The following is a 17,706-nucleotide window of genomic DNA, read 5'->3' as shown; positions in this document are numbered from 1 at the left end:
CGCGTGCCGTGGCGGCGGGTCGGCGGCGGCCATGCAGGTACCGGGCGGGCGCGGGGCGGGGGTCGGGCCCTGCCCGGGCCCGGGGGAGTCCCCGGGCCCACGGGAGGTCTCGGTCCGGGGTGGGGGCGGTGTCGGTGCTGTCCGGTGACGGCGGTGCCCGCAGGCGGCGGCGCAGGGCTCGAAGCAGGCGGCGCAGGCGGCGGCGCAGGAGCTGGTGAAGTTCGTGAACCGGAGCCCTTCGCCCTACCACGGTGAGGAGCCGCCGGGCCCTTCCCCTCCCCTCCGCTCGGTGCGGCCCCCCTGACGGCTCTTCCCCCCCGCAGTGGTGGCCGAGTGCCGCAGCCGGCTGCTGCAGGCCGGCTTCCAGGAGCTGAAGGAGACGGAGCACTGGGACGTGCGGCCGGCGCAGAAGGTGGGCCGGCCGGGGACGGGGCGGCGGGGCGGCGGGGGCGGCGGGCGGCCCTCACCCCTGCCCCTCTGCCCCCAGTACTTCGTCACCAGGAACTACTCCACCCTCATCGCCTTCGCCGTCGGCGGCCAGTTCCAGCCCGGGAATGGGTTCAGCCTGCTGGGGGCCCACACCGACAGCCCCTGCCTCAGGGTAAGGCCGGCCAGCCGGGTGCCCTCCCGCGGGGCTGGGGCCTTCTCTGGTGCCCTCCAGTTTCACTCCACAAGCAAAAAACTGCCCTGACTCCCCCTGTGCCCCGCAGCACCGTTGCTGGGTCCCTACACCTCCCAAATCTGCCACCCAGAGCAGCCCGCGCTGACCCCCTGCATTGCTCCACCTGCTGTTACCGCCTCTGTGTCCCCTGTCCCACCTCACAGCACCCTGCGCTGACAGGATCAGCGATGAGACTCTGGGCGTGCTCTGCCCGGTCCCCACCGGTTACCCAGTCCCTGGGGCTTTGCGGTGCCGGCAGTGCTGCCTCTGCTCTCGCCCAGGTGAAGCGGCGCTCTAAGCGGGGGCAGGTGGGCATGGTGCAGGTCGGCGTGGAGACCTACGGAGGGGGCATCTGGAACACCTGGTTCGACCGTGACCTTACCGTGGCCGGGAGGGTGATCATAAAGGTGAGCCTGTTTTGGGACGGTGGGCTAGCTGTGTGCCCCCGGCTCTGAGTCCGTGACTCCCACCTAGAGTGGGACCTACTGCAGCCTCTCAGCCCTGCAGGCCTGGCCCCAGCAGTCCTCCTTGTGTTTCAGGACCCGGCCACAGGGCGCCTGGAGCAGCGCCTGGTACGTGTGGAGCGGCCTGTCCTCCGCATTCCCCACCTGGCCATCCATCTGCAGCGCAGCATCAATGAGAACTTCGGGCCCAACACCGAGCACCACCTGTAAGGCCTGGCTTGGCCCCGACCCCTGGCCAGCCCTCGGGAGGGCTGGGACCCAGCTGGAGTAGTGCCCAGCCTCAGCTCTCTCCCTTTGGCAGCCGCTCATCGCAGTGGGGAGGTCTGCAATGGCTTTTCTTAGCCCCATAGAGTCCTTCCAGGAGATGCTTCCAAGCTCGGGACTTGGGAAAGGATACTGGGATGTCCTGAGGTGGCATAATAGATCTGTGCTTGAAATGTTGTCTGTCCTTGCTCTGTTCGGCATGGCAATCGCTCCCTGGAGGAGCCAGGCAGGCACCCCAGGAAGGGTTGGTTGTGTGTAACCCAAGCAGGAGAGGTGAGCAAAGCCCTGGGAGCTAACGACACCGTCTCCCCACAGGGTTCCCATTCTGGCCACTGCTGTGCAGGAGGAGCTGGAAAAGGAGGTGCTCATGGAAGCCACACCTTGCGATGCTGCGGCCCAGGTGAGCCAGGTGCCAAGGACTGTCACCTTTGATTTCCAGTCCTCAGGGACCTACCAGCAGGTTCCCCTTCCCCTTCTCCCCACGGACTGCTGGTAACTTTCCACTCTACCCCAGAGCTGTGTTCATGACACATCTGCTCAGCCATCTCTCTGTTCCCACCCTGGTCTGCAGCCATCGTATAGAAGGGGTGCAGCCCCTGTAAAACTGTCAGTCTGCCTGGGCAGGCAGGACAGGGAGGGGGGATTGCACAGGGAGCAGAGAGCCCCTCGCTGCGCCCTGCAAATAGCCCTGCTGCCCTGTGTGAGGTGGGGGCTTGAACACAGTACATGTTGGTAGGAGGGAGGACTGTGCCAACATGAGTGGGGTGTGAGACAGCTCTACCAGGAGGAAGAGGGAGTTTCCCCTGCCATCCACTGCCTGCTCTGCCCGCAGCTCTGCTTTCTTCCCAGGCAGAGCGGCACAGCCCTGTCCTGCTTTCCCTGCTCTGCCCCCAGCTGGGGGTGAAACCGGAGCAGATTGTGGAGCTGGAACTATGCCTGGCGGATACGCAGCCAGCGGTGAGTAAGGGCAGGAGCCTCCCTCTGCCTGCACACAGCCTGCGGGCTGGCACTGCACGTTTCCTCTGGCTGGGGCGTGCCAGGGCTGGGAGCTGAGCGGAATGAGAGGAGGCAGCTCCTGAGGGGCAAAGATGGGGGGACTGGAATGGGGACCCAGTGGCAGGTACTTTTTGGTGACCCAGAGCCTGTGCCCTACTCCTCCTGGCTCTCTGCCTGCAGACGCTGGGTGGTGCCTTCGACGAGTTCATCTTCTCCCCACGTCTGGACAACCTGCACAGCTGCTACTGCGCCCTGCAGGTGAGCAGGAGGGGGAAAGGAGCCTGGAGGCCACAGCGTGGCCCCCATGCACACTCGGCTTAGCAGGGCTGTGGGCTGGCCCGAGGCTCTGCAGGGAGGCCTGTACCTATGGGGTGGGTCTGGTTTGTTGGACGATCTGGGGTTGGATGGGGGCTGCCCCCTTTGCAGCTCCCAGGGGCGACTCCTGTTCTCGCTGGGCGATGTGTGTGCCCACAGCTGCCTTCCTCGGTGCTTTGGGCTCTCCTGGGAAAGTTCCTGCCGGCTCAGTGCTGAGCTTCCCGGGATGGGTGGCGCTCAAGTTGGTGGCCGTTCTCCTTTAACCCTGTAGGCGTTGATTGACTCGTGCGCAGCGCCTTCCTCCCTCTCGCAGGAGCCTAACGTGCGTCTCATCGCGCTCTACGACAACGAGGAGGTGAGCGAGGGGCACAGCCGTGGGGTGGCTGGCACAGGGAGGGGCTCCATGTTCTTTGCTCTCCCCCAGCCATGCCTAGCAGGAGATAGATCCCAGGCCCCAGCAGGGTAAGGAGGGGGTTTGCTTACCCCCCTGTGGAGGGGTTGGGAAGCACTGGTGTGGTTGGAAGCTGCTCTGCTGGCTTTGGGGAGCAGCCTGTCAGCCGGCCCCTGGGGTGCCAGGGGGTTGTACCACGTGGGTCGTGCTGATGGTGGTCCTTGGCAGGTAGGGTCAGAGAGTGCACAGGGCGCGGAGTCCTTGCTGACGGAGCTGGTGCTGCGCCGGATCTCGGCATCACCGCAAAACCTGACAGCCTTTGAGGAGGCCGTGGCCAAGTCCTACATGATCAGCGCTGATATGGCTCACGCTGTGCACCCGAACTACGTGTGAGTATCTGAGCAGTGCCGCAGGCCAGGGCAGCCTGCCCTGCCGGCTGGGGGGACGTATCCCTGTCATTCCTCAGGGAGTACAGACAGGACAGTCCTTGTTTCAGCAGGGAGGGAGGGCTGTCGCATGGAATTCCTGCTTCTCTTTTGCAGGGACAAGCATGAGGAGAACCATCGTCCGGCCTTCCACAAGGTGAGGGCAGCCCTCTGCTTTGGGCTGGGACGGGTGCTGTCCGTCCGTCCTGCAGCGCTGTGAAACGCCCAGCCATTCCCTGGAGCACGGTCCCGGGGTGCAACTCAAGGGCACTCAAATGGGAGACGTTTGTCCCACATGACAGTTTGGCCGTGCCACACATCTGGTGTTGATTACTTGGGACCACAGTCTTGGCCCTGGAGCCCTTCCCTGTTCTGAGCTGGAGCTGTCCCTGTGGCAGGGCTGTCCCCATCCCCATGGATCACCCAGGGAGGGGAGAATGGACTGGTGGGCTGGGGTGGGCATTGCCTGGGCACAGGTGTTTCCAGAGCCACTGACTATCCCCGGTGCCGATCGCGGGCCTGCGGTGCCTTCCCTTGTGCAGGGCCCCGTCATCAAAGTGAACAGCAACCAGCGCTACGCCTCCACGGCTGTCACCGAAGCAGTCATCCGGGACATCGCCGCCCGCGTGGGTGTCCCTCTGCAGGTGAGCGGGGCTGGGCAAGCCCTCTGTGAACATTACCAGCTTGGGCCGTGGCCCTGCCCCTGGGTTCAGGAGAGGTGGCCTGTGCCAGACGCCCACCCCTCAGTTACCGTGCCCGTCCCTGCTGGGGTCTGCGCTGCCTGCTGCTCCGGGGCTCCAGCTCCAGGGCTGCCTCCGGGACCAGGCTTGGGAACAGGAGGGGGGGCCTGGCCTGAGCATGTCCCATCTCTGGGGGATTTTGCACCCTGGCTTGGGGACGGTGCTGCTTCCCCGTCCCAGGTTGCCTCCCTTCAGGCCCGGGGGTCCATGTGGGAGGCCGTGGGGCAGCGTGGGGAGCTGCTGAGGCCGTGTCCCCGTGCAGGAGTTCATGGTGCGCAACGACACACCCTGCGGCACCACCATCGGCCCCATTCTGGCCTCCCGCCTGGGGCTGCGCGTGCTGGACATCGGCTGCCCGCAGCTGGCCATGCACTCCATCCGGGAGATGTGCTGCACCTCAGGGGTGCTCCAGAGCATCACCCTCTTCAAGGTGAGCCCTGTGTCCCCCGTCCTGCGCCCAAGCCCCCTCCCTGCTGCTCCACATCTCCCCCATCCCCGTGTGCCCATCCAGCCCCCGCCTTGGGGCTGAGCCCGGCCATCCCGCCGGGCTCCCCACCCCTCTGGGGCAGCGCAGGTACTGGGTGCTTCCGGAGGTGCCCCCTCGCATCCCAGCCTTCCCTGGCGACTGCCATCCCCAAATGGTTCCTATGGCAACCGGCGCTAGCCTTGAGTCAGTGATGGGTTACTATGGCGACGCGGTCCTGCTATGCCGGCTATGACGCCGCGTGTGTAACCCGACAGGGAGCCGCTGCCTGTCCCCCCACCCCACGCCGCCCTGCCCGGCCCACCCTGATGGCCTGTCTCCTTCCAGGGCTTCTTCGAGCTCCTGCCGGCGGTCAGCAGCAGCCTGGTGGTCGACTGAGCGCGGCCGGGGGGGAGCGGCCGCGGGCTCGGACCTGGGGCCATTAAAGCATCTCTGTCTCACCAGCGAGTGGTCCCTGAGCGCAGCGGGGGGCGGGGGTGACGGACCTGGGTCCCCCTGGGACCTGTTCAGCCGCCTGCAGCGGCCCCCTCAGTGCCGTGTGGGTGGGGGGTGCTGGGGGTCCCAGCTAAGGGCCAGAAGGTGGCTCTGCCCCCACTGGGGGGGGATGTCCCCCGCCTCCTGCAGCGCGGGGGCTGCCCCCATCCCCAGGGGAGCAGGGGGCTGAGCCTGCCCTGCCGCGGCCCGGGGCGGGGCGGGGTGGGTCCCGCCTGCCGCTGCCAGCCCCGGAGCTGCAGCCGCTGCCCGGGGTGGGGGCGTCCCTGCCCGCACCGGCGGGGGGTCAGGGGCTGTCCGCTCCCCTCCGCCCCTTCCGGGGCGGGGCCGCTGGGCGGGAGTGTGAGGGTGTGGCCCGGCGCTCGCTGCCCATTGGGCTCTTCTCAGGGGCGTGGCCCGCGCGGGAGCCACTGGGGCCGCAGGGCTGGGAAGGGGCAGGCGGTGATCGGCGGAGGCGCTGCCGGCGCAGTGGCACACCCCCGGAGGGGCGTGGTTCGCCTCCAGGGAGGCTGCGATTGGCGCGGCGCTCGGCCGTCTCCCCGCGGGGCGCGACGTAATTGGCCCCGCTCGATAACAGGGGGGCGTGAGCCCGACGTGGGGGGAAAGGAGCCCAGGTCTTTGATTGGCTGCGGCGCAGGGGCGTGTGGCGCGGCAGCCGTGGGCCGTGCGCCATCGGCGGGGAGGTGGCGGTGGGCGGGGCGCGCGGCGCGGCGGGGCGCGGGTTGGCGGCGGCGGCGGGGGCGCGGCCGGCGGGTGCGCCATGGTGCGGCCGTGAGCGGAGCATGGGGCGGCGGCTCCTCCGGGCGCTCCTCTGCCTCCTCCTCCTGGCCGGCCGCGGGCTGCTGCGGAACGGCGGCGCCTCCGCTACCGCCGCCGCCGCGCACGGTGAGACCGGGGCCCTGGGCAGGGCGGCGCCCCGGGTAGCGCGGGGGCCGGGGGGGCGCTTCCCCAGGAGCGGCAGGGCAGGGGGCTCCGCGGCTGGTGCTGTCACCGCTGCTGTGGACGCTGTCACGGCGCGCAGTGGCAAGCCTGGTCCCCGGTGGAGAGCGGGAGAGGGTAGCCCGGCACCGGCACGGCGGGTGCGTCACCGGCACCGGGGGCGCCTCTCTCCTGGGGCCGCCGGACTGGCGGTGAGGCTGGCCCCGTTGCACCCCGCCGGCTGGAGAGTTGCTGCCGCCCCCGAGGCCGGCTGGACGGGACGGGAGCAAGGCGGTGCTCGCTCAGAGACCCTGTCCGGGGCAAAGCCGATGCCTGGGGCTGCCGCAGGGATGGGGAGCCCGGGGCAGCAGCCCTGAGCGGCGGCTCCCTCCGGGACCCCGGCGCCCTTTAGCCGCCCTCCGCCGGTAAGCACGGCCCAGCCCGGGACGCGAGGGCGGGCCGGTGCACCTGCTGTCTTCCAGCTCGGCCCGTGCGGCCCCTGCCCGCGGCTCTCGGAGACCCGGGTGCCGCTGCCGGTAGCAGGGCTGCAGCCCTCCCAGCACGGCACAGCCCTGGCGGCCGCTGACTCACTACCGGGCGCCCGGGGCTGCTGCGTCCCTCGGCCTCCGGCGGGCCCGGGAGCGCCGGGACGGGTCCGGCCGCACCGCGGGGGCCCCGCCGTCTCCGGGAGCAGTCGGGGACGGTGCCGAAGCGGCTGCGGCCGAGCCCCGTCCTGCCCGGGGAGCCTCCCGGGGCAGGTGCCGCCGCCCCTCCCGGCGGAACGGGGCGTCCCGGCGGGAGGCGGCTGCGCCGCTTCAGCACCGCGGACAGCGCCCGCCCGGCCCCGCCGCCCCGGCCCGGCCCCCCCCCCCGCTCCCGCCGCCCCCGGGGGTCGCCCCTCGGCAGCGATGTCCTGTGCCCCGCACCTGCCTTGGCCCGGGGGGAACAGGCCCGCGGGCGCCCGGGTTTCGGGGACCCCCATCCCATTTGCCCCCTTCCCCCGCGGCGGGCTCGGCGGGCCCCTCCCTCCCCTCCCCCCGGTTGTTTTCTCGTTCCTTCCTCGCCATCCGGGGCTGAGTCATCGCCTGCTGCCGTCTCGCTGCTGACGGTCTTCGACCGAGACGGGGCGGGGGGGAGGAAGGGGGAAGCCGCCCCCTGCCCAAGTGCTGCCCCCCGAGAGACTCCCCCCTGCTGCATGCGTGCTTTGGGGTCCCCCTCACAGGGAGAGTGGGTCCCTGGTGTCACAAGGTGTAGGGCCATGTCCCTGCCTCCTAGTGCCACATGTGGGAGGGCAACAGACGTGGTCTTGTGGGTCTCTGCTCCCTCAGCCTCCCCTTCCTAGCTGCCGGCACCCCAAAAAACTCCAGGCCTCCCCCTGCTCACCAGAGCCAGGGGCAGGCTCTGCACACAGCCCCCATCTTGGCTTTAGGGGGGGGAGGCTGGCACCAAGGCCCTGCTCTGGGCTACCAGGCTGTGCCCCCCCCGCCCCCCATCACCACATTGCACCCCTGTGGCACCTTCCTGGAGAGCGGAGGTCCCCAAGCAGCTGGTGATGAGCAAACCCCGTTGGAGCCCCCCTTGGAGCCTGTGCTGACTGGCCTGTCTGTCTGTCTGTCTGTCCCAGGCTGCCTGTTTGACCGGAGGCTGTGCTCTCCCCAGGAGGTGTGCGTGCAGGGTAAGTGGCTAGAGGGGGTGCGGGGATCCCCTTCTTCCTTCCCAAGGGGGTGTGGAGGGTGCAGGGCAGCCTTGCAGAGGAACTTGGGGTGCAGTGCGGGGGGAAATGGCAGGAGAAAGGTGGGGCTGCGCCTGGAGACCCTCACCCCTGGGATGTTCATCCATCCGGCCCCGCTGCCTCCCCTCTCTTGCAGATGGGCTGTTTGGGCAGTGCCAGGTGGGCTCCGTGCAGGACAGACCCTACTTCCAGGTCACCTCTCCCGTGCTCCAGCGCCTGCAGGATGTCTTGCGGCATCTCATGGCACAAGGTGAAGGGGGGAGCGTGGGGGGGGAGTCACTGTGGCCCGGCGGGGAGGGGGTGTCAGGCAGCATTGCCTTGTGGCACTAGGGCTGTCTGGGGTCCCGCTGGCCCAGGGGCCAGGCTGGGCTGAGGAGGGGTCCAGCTGATTCTGTGAGGAGCAGGGCGAAACCCAGGCCATGGGACACAGGGTCAGGACACCAGGGCGGCCTTCTGTGCGCTCGTCCTGCGGTCCCCAGGCCTCCTCCGTGTCTCACAGCCCCCTCCCGTGGCAGGGCTCTCGTGGCAGGACAGCATCACCCAGTATGTGATCTCGCAGGAGATGGAGCGCATCCCTCGCCTCCGCCCGCCACCCTCGCTGGAGCCGGCGGCCAGGGACAGGTAGGGCAGTGCCAGCCGCCAGCCTGCGAGCAGAGCCCAGCAGGGCAGCGAGGGCTTCACCCCCCAAATGGGGTTTTGGGGGGGGACCTCCCGCTTACCCAGGTGAGTCACCCCAGCGCTGTTTTCCTCCGAGGTTCCTGCCCCTCCGCGGCTCCCCCCGGCGAGCCCCGCTCCCCGCAGACCCCGGCCTGCCAGCGGCTCAGCATCTGGGGCAGCCCCCGCCACTGCTGCCCTCCCCGCTGGTGCAGCGGTACCTGGAGCACCTCCTGCTGCCCCCCCCACCCCAGCTGGGCTACGAGGAGGCTCTGCTCAACCCCTACTCCTACCACAAGGTAAGCCACGGGGGCGAGCTCCCTTCTCCCGGGCGGAAAGGTAGAGATGGGCAGGTGCTTCGGTGCCCCCCTGGCTCTGGGGTACCCTGCCATGGGGTGGCAGGGGCCCTGTGGGGTTTGACCGTGGCGGCTCTGTGTTTCGTTGCAGTTTGGCTACCAGGACGGCACTCACCAGCTCCCCGGCAGCTCAGCCAGGCAGAACCCCGAGACCTCCTCGCTGCTGGGCCGGGTCCCTGCCCAGGCCCTTTTTGGGGCCGGCCCTGTGCCCTCCTATGGTGGGCAGCCAGGAACGGATGGGGGCCATCTCTTCCAGGACTTGGGCATGCTTTCCCTGCCCAGGGAGAAAGCTGGCCGCCTGGACCCTGCCAGCACCAGGCTCCAGCACAGTTTGCGGCTCCCCGGTGACTACAGGGACATGGAGGAGAGGGAGCAGCCAGCGCCCCTGGCTGCCCAGCCACCCCCTGCACAGACGGGTACCGTGTCCTCCCGCCAGGCACCAGCCCTCATCCCCATCCTGTCCCCACAGCCACATTCCTCGTGGCTCAGACTCTCCCTCCTCTTTGGCTTCATGCCCGTGGGCAGCGTACCCCCCCAACCCCACCTGCCCCGGCTGCTGCGTCCCCGGCCCGTGGTCCCTGTGCGGATGCAGAGCATCCGAACTGATGCTGCGTGCTCTTGCAGATGCTGCCCTGAAGAGACTGGCCTCCCTCCTGGCCAGCTACGGCCTGGGGCTGCCGGAGCTGAGCCCCCAGCAGCTGAGCAGCCTCTCCACCCTCCTCCAGCTGCTCCAGAGCTCTGGTGAGCGGGGCGCAGGGACGGGGCGGGCAGGGACGGGCAGCAGTGCGTGCCAGCACGCCCTGTTTTGGGGTAGGGGGTGTTGCCTCTCGGGGAGGGTGCCACAGGACCTCTGTCTTTCTCCTTCCCAGGTGTTGCTGGCCCCGAAGTGCCCACAGCGAAACGGGTGGGTTTGCAGCAGGGTGGTGCTGGAGGAGGTGCCATGTCACAGGTGGGATGGGGGGGGAGGGCAGCCCCCCAGGGCTCTCCTTGGAGGTCCCAGCTCCTCTCTTTCCCTCCCTCCAGGTGACGGAGGGGGACATGCAGCACGGAGAGGAGCCAGTGCCCCCTTCCTCCACAGTGCTGCCCCCCAAAATCCCAGCCAGCAGCTCCCCAGGGGATGTGCTGAGGGACAGGTCAGTGTCCTCGCCAGCCCCCCGGGCAGAGCCGCAGCGGGGACACAGCGGGGACACGCTCAGCCCCGGGAAGCTGATTGCAGTGGAAAAGAAGAGCTACACAGAGGCGAAGGATGGTGGGGCACAGCGGGGCACGCGGCCACCGGACGAGTACGGCTACATCGTCACAGACCAGAAGTGAGAGCCGGGGGTGGGGCGAGGGGGTGCGGGTGTGCGGAGGGGCTGTATCCCCCCTGGCCAGTGTGGCAGCTCCATGTGCTCAGCTGAGCCTGTTTGGGTCTCCAGTGGGGTCAGCTCCCCCATCTCCTTCCACCCACAGCCCTTACCCCTGCAAGAGGGGGTCAGCTCACCTCCATCACCACGCGTCCTCTGCCCACCATGACAGCCCTCACTCCACCCATGGGACTCCCCACGCCTGCCCGTCCCCCTTCCCCAGTCGTGGGGAGCGTGGGCTCTGCCCTCGCCCCCATTGCTCGCTCCTCACCCTGCCGCTGTCCCCGCAGGCCCCTGGGGCTGGCCGCTGGTGTGCGGCTGCTGGAGCTCCTCGCCAAGCGCCTCCACCTCTCCACGGCCAGCTTCATCAACATCAGGTGAGGGGATCTGGGGTGCGGGGTGCTGCTGTCACAGCCCCTGGCCATGCAAAGCTGCTTCGAGTGGGGGGCCAGGAGGAACCGGGCTGTGGTGGGGATGGGGAGGGGGTCTGTGCTCCCCAGTCTCATGCTATGTCCCCCCCTCTCCGGCAGCGTTGTGGGCCCCGCACTCACCTTCCGCATCCGGCAGAACCCCCAGAACCTCTCACTGGCGGACGTGGCCAGCCAGGCTGGTGAGTTGGGCAGGGGTCCCCCTGGTTCTGCCCCCCTTTCCTGCTCCAGGTGTGGGGTGCCCCTTCCCAGGGGCTGGGAGAAGGAGGCTCCCACCATACCTCCCAGTGCCATTGGCTGAACTGGGGAGCTGGCGTGGGGTGGGCAGCTGTCGGGGATGCCCCTTTGCTCTCAGGGGGTGTCTTTTGGGTGGAGGGGAAGCACCCCTCTAACCGTCTCTTCTCCATCCACAGAGCAAGTGAAGGCAGAGCTGGAGGCAGAGCTGGGCGTGAAGATCGTGCAAACAGGAGTGGGAGAGGTAGGAGCAAGGCATGCCTGTCCCTCGGGGCTGGGGACAGGGCAGTGGGGGTGCTGCTGCCAGGCACGAGCCGGGAAGCACGCCGTGCCCCACCCTGGGGCGCAGGGGTCTTCGTGAGCGAGCCATCCCCGTGGGTCTGTGGGGCAGCTGGGGAGCAGAGGGCTCTGGGCAGTGTTCGGGCTGCTGTATTGGAGACAGACTCGGGTTATCTGGGATGGGTCGGAGCAGGGCGGCTCCAGTGACCCCCTTCCACCCGGCAGCGAGATGCTGCCCAGCCGCCTGCGCTCCCAGGGCACTCGGCAATTTCTAAAACAGAAGTTCCACGGGTTTGAAGGCAATTTGGGAGGGTGTCCCAGAGGCTTTCCCTTCATCCGAGACTGGGGGGCTGCAGGCTGCACCCTGCAGGACTCATCCTTACCCTTGCCTCCCTCCAGCCTGTGCACCCCATCCTGGCTGTGGCTTGGGTACCCCAGCACCGGGCTGTGCCCAGAGCACCCCAGAGACCATAGCTAGGCAGGCAAAATGCCATCGTGCCCCCAGGGAATGGCAAAGCAGCTGAAGGCAGGGATGGGGCAGGAGCCATCTGCTCAGAGAGGCTGGAGCTCCCGCTCCCTGTGCTCCTCTGGGGATCCCCAGGAAGAGTCTCCTGGTGGGGGAGTGGAGACTGGAGATGGGGGACCAAGCCTGGCTCCCGTGTCTCCAGCCTGGGGGGGGGAAGTGGTGCAGCACATCCCCAACCCAGGGTCCCCGTTTCCCACTCTCCTGCCCTGTGGCTGTGGCTGTAGCTGTGGGCAGGGAGGAAGGAAGGGGGGACCTTGGAGGAGAAGGCCATGGAGAAGGGGTGGCCTGGCCACCGAGGCAACCCGTCTCCATCAGCAACATGTGGAGCGTTGCTATGGCAATGCCTTTTGATGTGGCAAGTGGCAGGAGCTGGGAGATGGCAGAGATGACGGAGCTGGAGCTCAGAGGAGGCTGAAGCAGCTTTGCGAGCCCTCTTCTGCACGGACCAACCCGGTCCAGACCAGCTGGTGCTTTTCCTTCATCCCCCCACCCTGGGCTCTGAGCTCAGTGGGACTGGTGCAAGATTTGGGGAAAGAGGGATGTAGAGAGGCAGGGGGAGAGCAGGGCCCTGGCAGGCCTTGGGAGGGAGGTCCCTTCTGTCCCCCCAGCCCTGCTGACATCTCCAGACCTTCTGACACCTCCGGGGCTGCTCTTGCTGGGGTGCCCTGGGGAGCTGGGAGGTGCTGGCCCTGGTGGGTACCCCTGACAGTCAGACTGGCCCCCAGGCACTGGGGCTGATGAGGCTGGGGGCCAGGCAGCAGCAGGGACCCCTGGGACGGGGGCATCCCCAGGTGATGATGGTGACGAGGTAGGTGATGATGATGCAGTGTTCCCTCGGTAACCTCATCAGGCTTGTGGCCAATGGGAGGCCGTGGCAGTGAGGTAATGCTGGGCTCTGGCGCCTCATTGGGCACAGGGTATTTGGTGGTGGTGATGCCCCAGCATCCCTGTGCTGCCCTAGGACCTGGCTGGCACGGGGACAGCGTCCAGATCACCAGCAACTCTGGGACAAGGCTCTGGGGGGTCTCGGCCTTGAGGGGGGTCTCATCTAGCAGGGGCTCAGCACCATCCTGTCCCAGCACGGGACTGGCACGCACTTGGCTGGCCCCCCAAGCTACAGGGAAGGAACTCTGGAGGCGCTGCCTGCAAGGTGGCAGGGGCTGTTCTGTGTCCCAGCTGAGGAGAGGGATGGGGAGGACCCGTCCCCCAGCCACCACAGCTGGGGTGGCACCAGCCCTCCGGTGGCGCCGGCACATCCCCCTGTGTCCTGCCGTGGAGCAGTGGCCACAGGGGAGAGGCAAGCCCCATTTGGGGAAGTTCCCTGGGAGCAGCGATTGCTACCCTGGACCCAGCGCTGCAGTGGCCTGTCCTTTGCCATTAACCCCTTGGGCTGAATCCAGCCCTTGTTGACCTCCAGCTGGGCAGGAGCTCATTGAACACGAGCTCCATGGGGCTACTGCCTACCCTGGAGGGGGGCCGCCTGGCCTGGGGCTGCCCCGGGGAGCAGCCCTGGGTGCTGGGAGCAGAAAAGCAGCCGGTTCCTGCTGCCTGGGCTTGGCCAGGCTTTACCTAGTCCTGCAGCCCCAGGGACACCAGTGTGAGCAATGCCCCAAGCGACACGCAGGTGGGTGCACCGTGCCTCACCCCAGTGACACCAGCCCTGCCCCAGCTGAGGGTGCTAGGAGAATCAGCGCAGCACTGAGTGCCCTTGCTCTGTTTTAGCCCCCAACAACCACAGATGTGGTGCAGAATGGGGTCTCTGCCCCCACCAGCCCCGTGCAGATGCCCCCTGCTAACCCTTGCTCGGCTCTGCCCCCAGCGAAATGAGGCTGCTGCCTACTCGCGCCCATCCCGCTTCGGGGACGGCTTCCACTCGGTGCTGCTGACCTTCATCGCGCTGGCCTGCGTAGCAGGCATCGCCATCGCAGCCGCTGCAGCCTTCTGCCTCCGGCGCCATGCCAAGCAGCGGGAGAAGGAGCGCCTGGCCGCCCTGGGGCCCGAGGGTGCTGCCGACACCACCTTCGAGTACCAGGTAGGACCCCGTGGGCTGCGGGACCCTGCGGGATGCAGCACCGCTGCGTCAGCATCGCTTGGGGTGCACAGGGCTGCCCTACGGCAGCGCCGTGGCCGACGGACAGGGCTCTTGCTGGGGTCCCCCAGGAGCTGTGCCGCCAGCATATGGCTGCCAAGTCTCTCTTTGGCCGCGCCGAGGCACCGGCAGCACCGGCAGAGACCTCACGGGTCAGCAGCGTCTCGTCCCAGTTCAGCGACGCCCCGCAGCCGAGCCCCAGCTCCCACAGCAGCACACCCTCCTGGTGCGAGGAGCCCGTCCAGTCCAACATGGACATCTCCACCGGACACATGATCCTGGTGAGCTGGCCTGGCGGGATGGCAGCCCCCTCCCCAGCCCCCCGTGCACCCGCCAGCTGCCGGGCTGACCCCCGCCCCTCTGCCCCAGGCCTATATGGAGGACCACCTCCGCAACCGGGACCGGCTGGCCAAGGAGTGGCAGGCTCTCTGTGCCTACCAGGCTGAGCCCAGCGTCTGCTCCATTGCCCAGAGCGAAGCCAACCTGAAGAAGAACCGCAGCCCTGACTGTGTGCCCTGTGAGTATCCCAGCTGCCCTGCCCCAGGGACCGGCTCCCAGCGCTGTGCCAGGAGGGTGGTGTGGGGCACGGCCGTGCTTGGGGCCACAGCAGGCTGCGGTGCTGGTTTGCCCCCAGCTCCCCCAGGCACTCACCGCATCCCCTGGCCTCCATTTCCCCAGATGACCATGTGCGGATCAAGCTGAAAGCTGAGAGCAACCCGTCCCGCAGCGACTTCATCAACGCCAGTCCGATCGTGAGTGATCACCAGGGGCTCCTGCCCTGCCACCCCGCTCCGTGATGTGTTCAGCCCAGGCAAGGCTCCCACTCTGGGATGGAGCTGGACTGAGCTCACATCCCTGCGGGCTACGGAAGCGAGCAATGTGCCTGCCCCATTGCCCAGACATGGTTAAAATCCATTTCCCTCCTGGTTGCGGCACCTGAAACTCCCTCCCCAGCCCTCCCATCACCCCTGGAGTATCCCCCTGCTCCTCCTGGTGTCACCGACCCCTGGCCGAAGAGTGTGCAGCCTGACACCCTCTTTCCCACTCCAGATCGAGCACGACCCGCGGATGCCAGCGTACATCGCCACGCAGGGGCCGCTGTCCCACACTATCGCTGACTTCTGGCAGGTGAGCGTCACCCGGCTGTGCCAGCCCATCGGGGTCCCTCTGGGCGCTTCCCACCAGATGGGTCACAGCGGCTCAGCCCCCCCTCCTGCCTGGGCTGTCACCCAGCGGTGATACCCCCCATGCCTTGCCCACAGATGGTGTGGGAGCACGGATGCACCGTCATTGTCATGCTGAGCCCACTGGCCGAGGACAGCGTCAAGCAGTGTGACCGCTACTGGCCGGACGAAGGCTCCTCTCTTTACCACATCTACGAGGTAAGTGTGGCTGTAGCCTGAGGCAAGGAGCACCCTCCAGCCTCCATCCCCCTGAGCGCAGCCCCCCTGCCCGGTGCTGACGCCCACCGGCTGCCTCTCTCGGGCAGGTGAACCTGGTGTCGGAGCACATCTGGTGCGAGGATTTCCTGGTGCGCAGCTTCTACCTGAAGAACGTGGAGTCGCAGGAGACCCGCACCCTGACGCAGTTCCACTTCCTCAGCTGGCCGGCCGAGGGCATCCCCGCCACCACCCGGCCCCTCCTCGACTTCCGCAGGTGAGCGCCCACCCAGTGCCATGCCACCCCCCGGGGAGCCGGTGGTGGTCCCGACTGCAGGGGACTGATGAGCAAGGACATCGCTGCCGGTGTGATGAGGGTCAGGGCCGTGGCATGGACCGGCTGGGGGGACAGGGGGCTGCCGTGCATGGGGAGGAGCAGAATAACCAGATCTTGGCCAGCTTGGGATGAGGCTCGGCAGAGCTTGGTGGGCTGGCAACCTCCAGCTGAGGTTGCCAGGGGGAGAGTGGGAAAGTGCTCTTCCCTGGAGCTGGCATGGGGGACAGCACTGCCTGGCACCCTCTCCAGCCATGGGTGCGAGAAGAAACCCCTGGAGGCAGCCTTGAACAGCTGTGACCCGTTGCTCCCCATGCCCTACAGCCAGCGGCGGGTCCCCAGCCAGCCTGGGGAGAGGGCTGCGGGGCTGGGACTGCTCCCGGGAGGTTTGCAGGCAGCGCCTGCTGGGGTCTCGGGGTCCCTGGGTGGTGGTGGGCTCCTGCCGGGGGCTGGCCAGTCACTGTTCCCAGGGCCAGGGACCCTGCTTAGGGCAGCAGGGGGTCCCCGAGCACGTCGCACTCCTCTGCGCCCCGCTCACGCTCTCTCTGTCTCTCTGTCTGTCTCTGTCTCTCTCTCGCAGCTGCCGGCGTCATTTTTGTGATTTGCAGCTAGTAATCTGGCTCCAGTTGCATAGTCACAAAAGTGATCGTTGGCAGCCGTGCCTGCTGCATGGAGCATGCCGGGAGCCCTGCCGGCGCCTGGCCCCCAGCTTCGCGCCCCACCGGACCAGAGCTGCTCCCTTGGGGGATCTGCCACTGCTCCCCTCCAGCCCCGGGCTGGGCACCCGAGGAGTTGGGCTCTGCTCCCTGCCCCGTCCCCCTTCCACCCATGGTCCCCGTCCCATGCCCAGCACTGCTGGGGAGGCAGGAGGAGCCATGTGCTGGACCCCCCAGGGCCACATCATGGGGTGCTTGCTGCCCCCCAGGCTCGGCACAGCGAGGGCCACCTAGTGCACCCTTGTCCCCGGCACGGCAGGGCGTTGACCTGCTCCGTCTTGTCCTTGCAGGAAGGTGAACAAGTGCTACCGGGGTCGCTCCTGCCCTATTATCGTGCACTGCAGGTACCGCCGGGGGTGGAGGGGGGGTATGGGCTGGGGGGTGGCTGCAAGGCTGGGACCTGCTGGCCAGGACCCCTGGAGCCTGTTCCTGTGGTCTAAGTGTCGGTGTCTTGCAGTGATGGTGCAGGCAGGACCGGGACGTACATCCTTGTCGACATGGTCCTGAACCGAATGGCCAAAGGTAGGTGCGGGGCAGCACTGCTTCTGCCCTGCCAGGGGATGTGGGGCCATGTGCTCAGCGTGTGGACCCCCCCTCCTAGCACCCTTCTCCCGCTCTGCCCCAGGGGTGAAGGAGATAGACATAGCTGCTACACTGGAGCACATCCGAGACCAGCGGCCTGGCATGGTGCAGACCAAGGTACCCCCCCCAACTGGTGATCCCCTCCCTGAAAGTGTGCAGCCCTCGAGGCCGTGCTGGCAGGGACCCTCATGCCCCCCTCCTCTGCTCCCCCAGGACCAGTTTGAGTTTGCGCTGACGGCCGTGGCCGAGGAAGTGAATGCCATTCTGAAGGCGCTGCCGCAGTGATGGCAAGGAGCCCTCCCCTCTCGTCTTCCCCCACGCCCCGCCGGCTTCGCGCTCTCTCCTCGCCCTGCCCGTGGGGCTGCTCTCCCTGTAAAATGCTGTCTGTGCTGCTGGCTCTGTTTCTGCCCCCCAGCCCCCCTGCCCCTCTCCCCAGGGACACAGGGCTCAGCCCCTCTGCGGGCAGGGCACGGAACCCCATCACTGCCACCGCAGAGGGGACAGGGCTCGTGTCCCCTACCCCCTGCAGGGGAGGGGACCAGGTGATGCTGCTGGGAGTTGGCTGTAGGGCTCCCCCCAGCCGCTCTCTTGCACCCCAACCTGGTGGTCCTGTGTCAGCTCCCTGCCTGTACCCATGTGGGAGGGCAGGGGTTGGGGGGAGCACTGGGTGCAGGGAAGCCTGGCCCAGCCCCAGGTCCCCTCTGTGTGCTCCCTGCCTCGTCACTCGAGCAGAAGATAAATTTCTAGAGAAATATAATTTTGTATCTTGATGTGAATAAAGTTCTCGTGTCGCGTTTGTGCAGCTGCAGCCAGGCCTGGCCTCTGACTGTGTGTGTATGGGGGGGCACAGGGAGTCCCCCACCCCCCCGTCCCTGCAGGAGCACAGCCTCTACCCCGCAAC

The 17,706-nt window shown here is 67.7% G+C and overlaps 2 protein-coding genes across 3 annotated transcripts; both read left to right on the top strand.

Annotated features, from left to right (window-relative positions):
• DNPEP (aspartyl aminopeptidase) lies at positions 1–5,183 on the top strand. Its single transcript, XM_075153047.1, has 15 exons — positions 1–37; positions 164–251; positions 324–412; positions 488–601; positions 943–1,068; positions 1,201–1,331; positions 1,705–1,789; positions 2,239–2,346; positions 2,566–2,643; positions 2,972–3,055; positions 3,320–3,480; positions 3,634–3,673; positions 4,059–4,160; positions 4,519–4,686; positions 5,068–5,183. Exons 1-15 carry the CDS (start codon positions 32–34, stop codon positions 5,116–5,118), a joined length of 1,431 nt encoding a protein of 476 aa, XP_075009148.1. The 5' UTR covers positions 1–31; the 3' UTR covers positions 5,119–5,183.
• A 799-nt stretch (positions 5,184–5,982) lies between these two features.
• Positions 5,983–17,607, top strand: PTPRN (protein tyrosine phosphatase receptor type N). 2 transcript variants are annotated; one of them, XM_075153041.1, is made up of 23 exons: positions 5,983–6,117; positions 7,775–7,825; positions 8,019–8,132; positions 8,398–8,503; positions 8,637–8,835; positions 8,984–9,308; positions 9,517–9,633; positions 9,762–9,796; positions 9,916–10,202; positions 10,529–10,615; positions 10,769–10,848; positions 11,080–11,144; positions 13,525–13,737; positions 13,866–14,075; positions 14,164–14,311; positions 14,473–14,546; positions 14,845–14,922; positions 15,057–15,176; positions 15,284–15,450; positions 16,514–16,567; positions 16,681–16,745; positions 16,849–16,922; positions 17,019–17,607. In XM_075153041.1, the coding sequence occupies exons 1-23, from the start codon at positions 6,015–6,017 to the stop codon at positions 17,088–17,090; spliced, it is 2,844 nt and encodes a 947-aa protein (XP_075009142.1). In that variant the 5' UTR covers positions 5,983–6,014; the 3' UTR covers positions 17,091–17,607. The 2 variants fall into 2 exon arrangements, with proteins under 2 accessions (XP_075009142.1, XP_075009143.1); XM_075153042.1 differs by having other exon boundaries at positions 5,989–6,117; positions 9,762–9,841.
• Positions 17,608–17,706: the final 99 nt, after the last annotated feature.

Source organism: Calonectris borealis, chromosome 6 (genome assembly GCF_964195595.1).
Source record: "Calonectris borealis chromosome 6, bCalBor7.hap1.2, whole genome shotgun sequence".
Taxonomy (NCBI): Eukaryota; Metazoa; Chordata; class Aves; order Procellariiformes; family Procellariidae; genus Calonectris; species Calonectris borealis.
The sequence above is the reverse complement of the archived record's forward strand: the minus strand, read 5'-3'. Positions and strand labels throughout refer to the sequence as shown.

What these genes read in the sequence shown, in the direction of transcription:
- DNPEP (XM_075153047.1), top strand. An exon ending in ATCGTCCGGCCTTCCACAAG is followed by an intron (nt 3,674 to 4,058) that starts GTGAGGGCAGCC and finishes TCCCTTGTGCAG; the next exon opens with GGCCCCGTCATCAAAGTGAA. An exon ending in GCGTGGGTGTCCCTCTGCAG is followed by an intron (nt 4,161 to 4,518) that starts GTGAGCGGGGCT and finishes GTCCCCGTGCAG; the next exon opens with GAGTTCATGGTGCGCAACGA.
- PTPRN (XM_075153042.1), top strand. Translation starts at nt 6,015, where the DNA reads ATGGGGCGGCGGCTCCTCCGGGCGCTCCTCTGCCTCCTCCTCCTGGCC. An exon ending in GCCACCCCCTGCACAGACGG is followed by an intron (nt 9,309 to 9,516) that starts GTACCGTGTCCT and finishes GTGCTCTTGCAG; the next exon opens with ATGCTGCCCTGAAGAGACTG. An exon ending in CCACCGGACACATGATCCTG is followed by an intron (nt 14,076 to 14,163) that starts GTGAGCTGGCCT and finishes CCTCTGCCCCAG; the next exon opens with GCCTATATGGAGGACCACCT.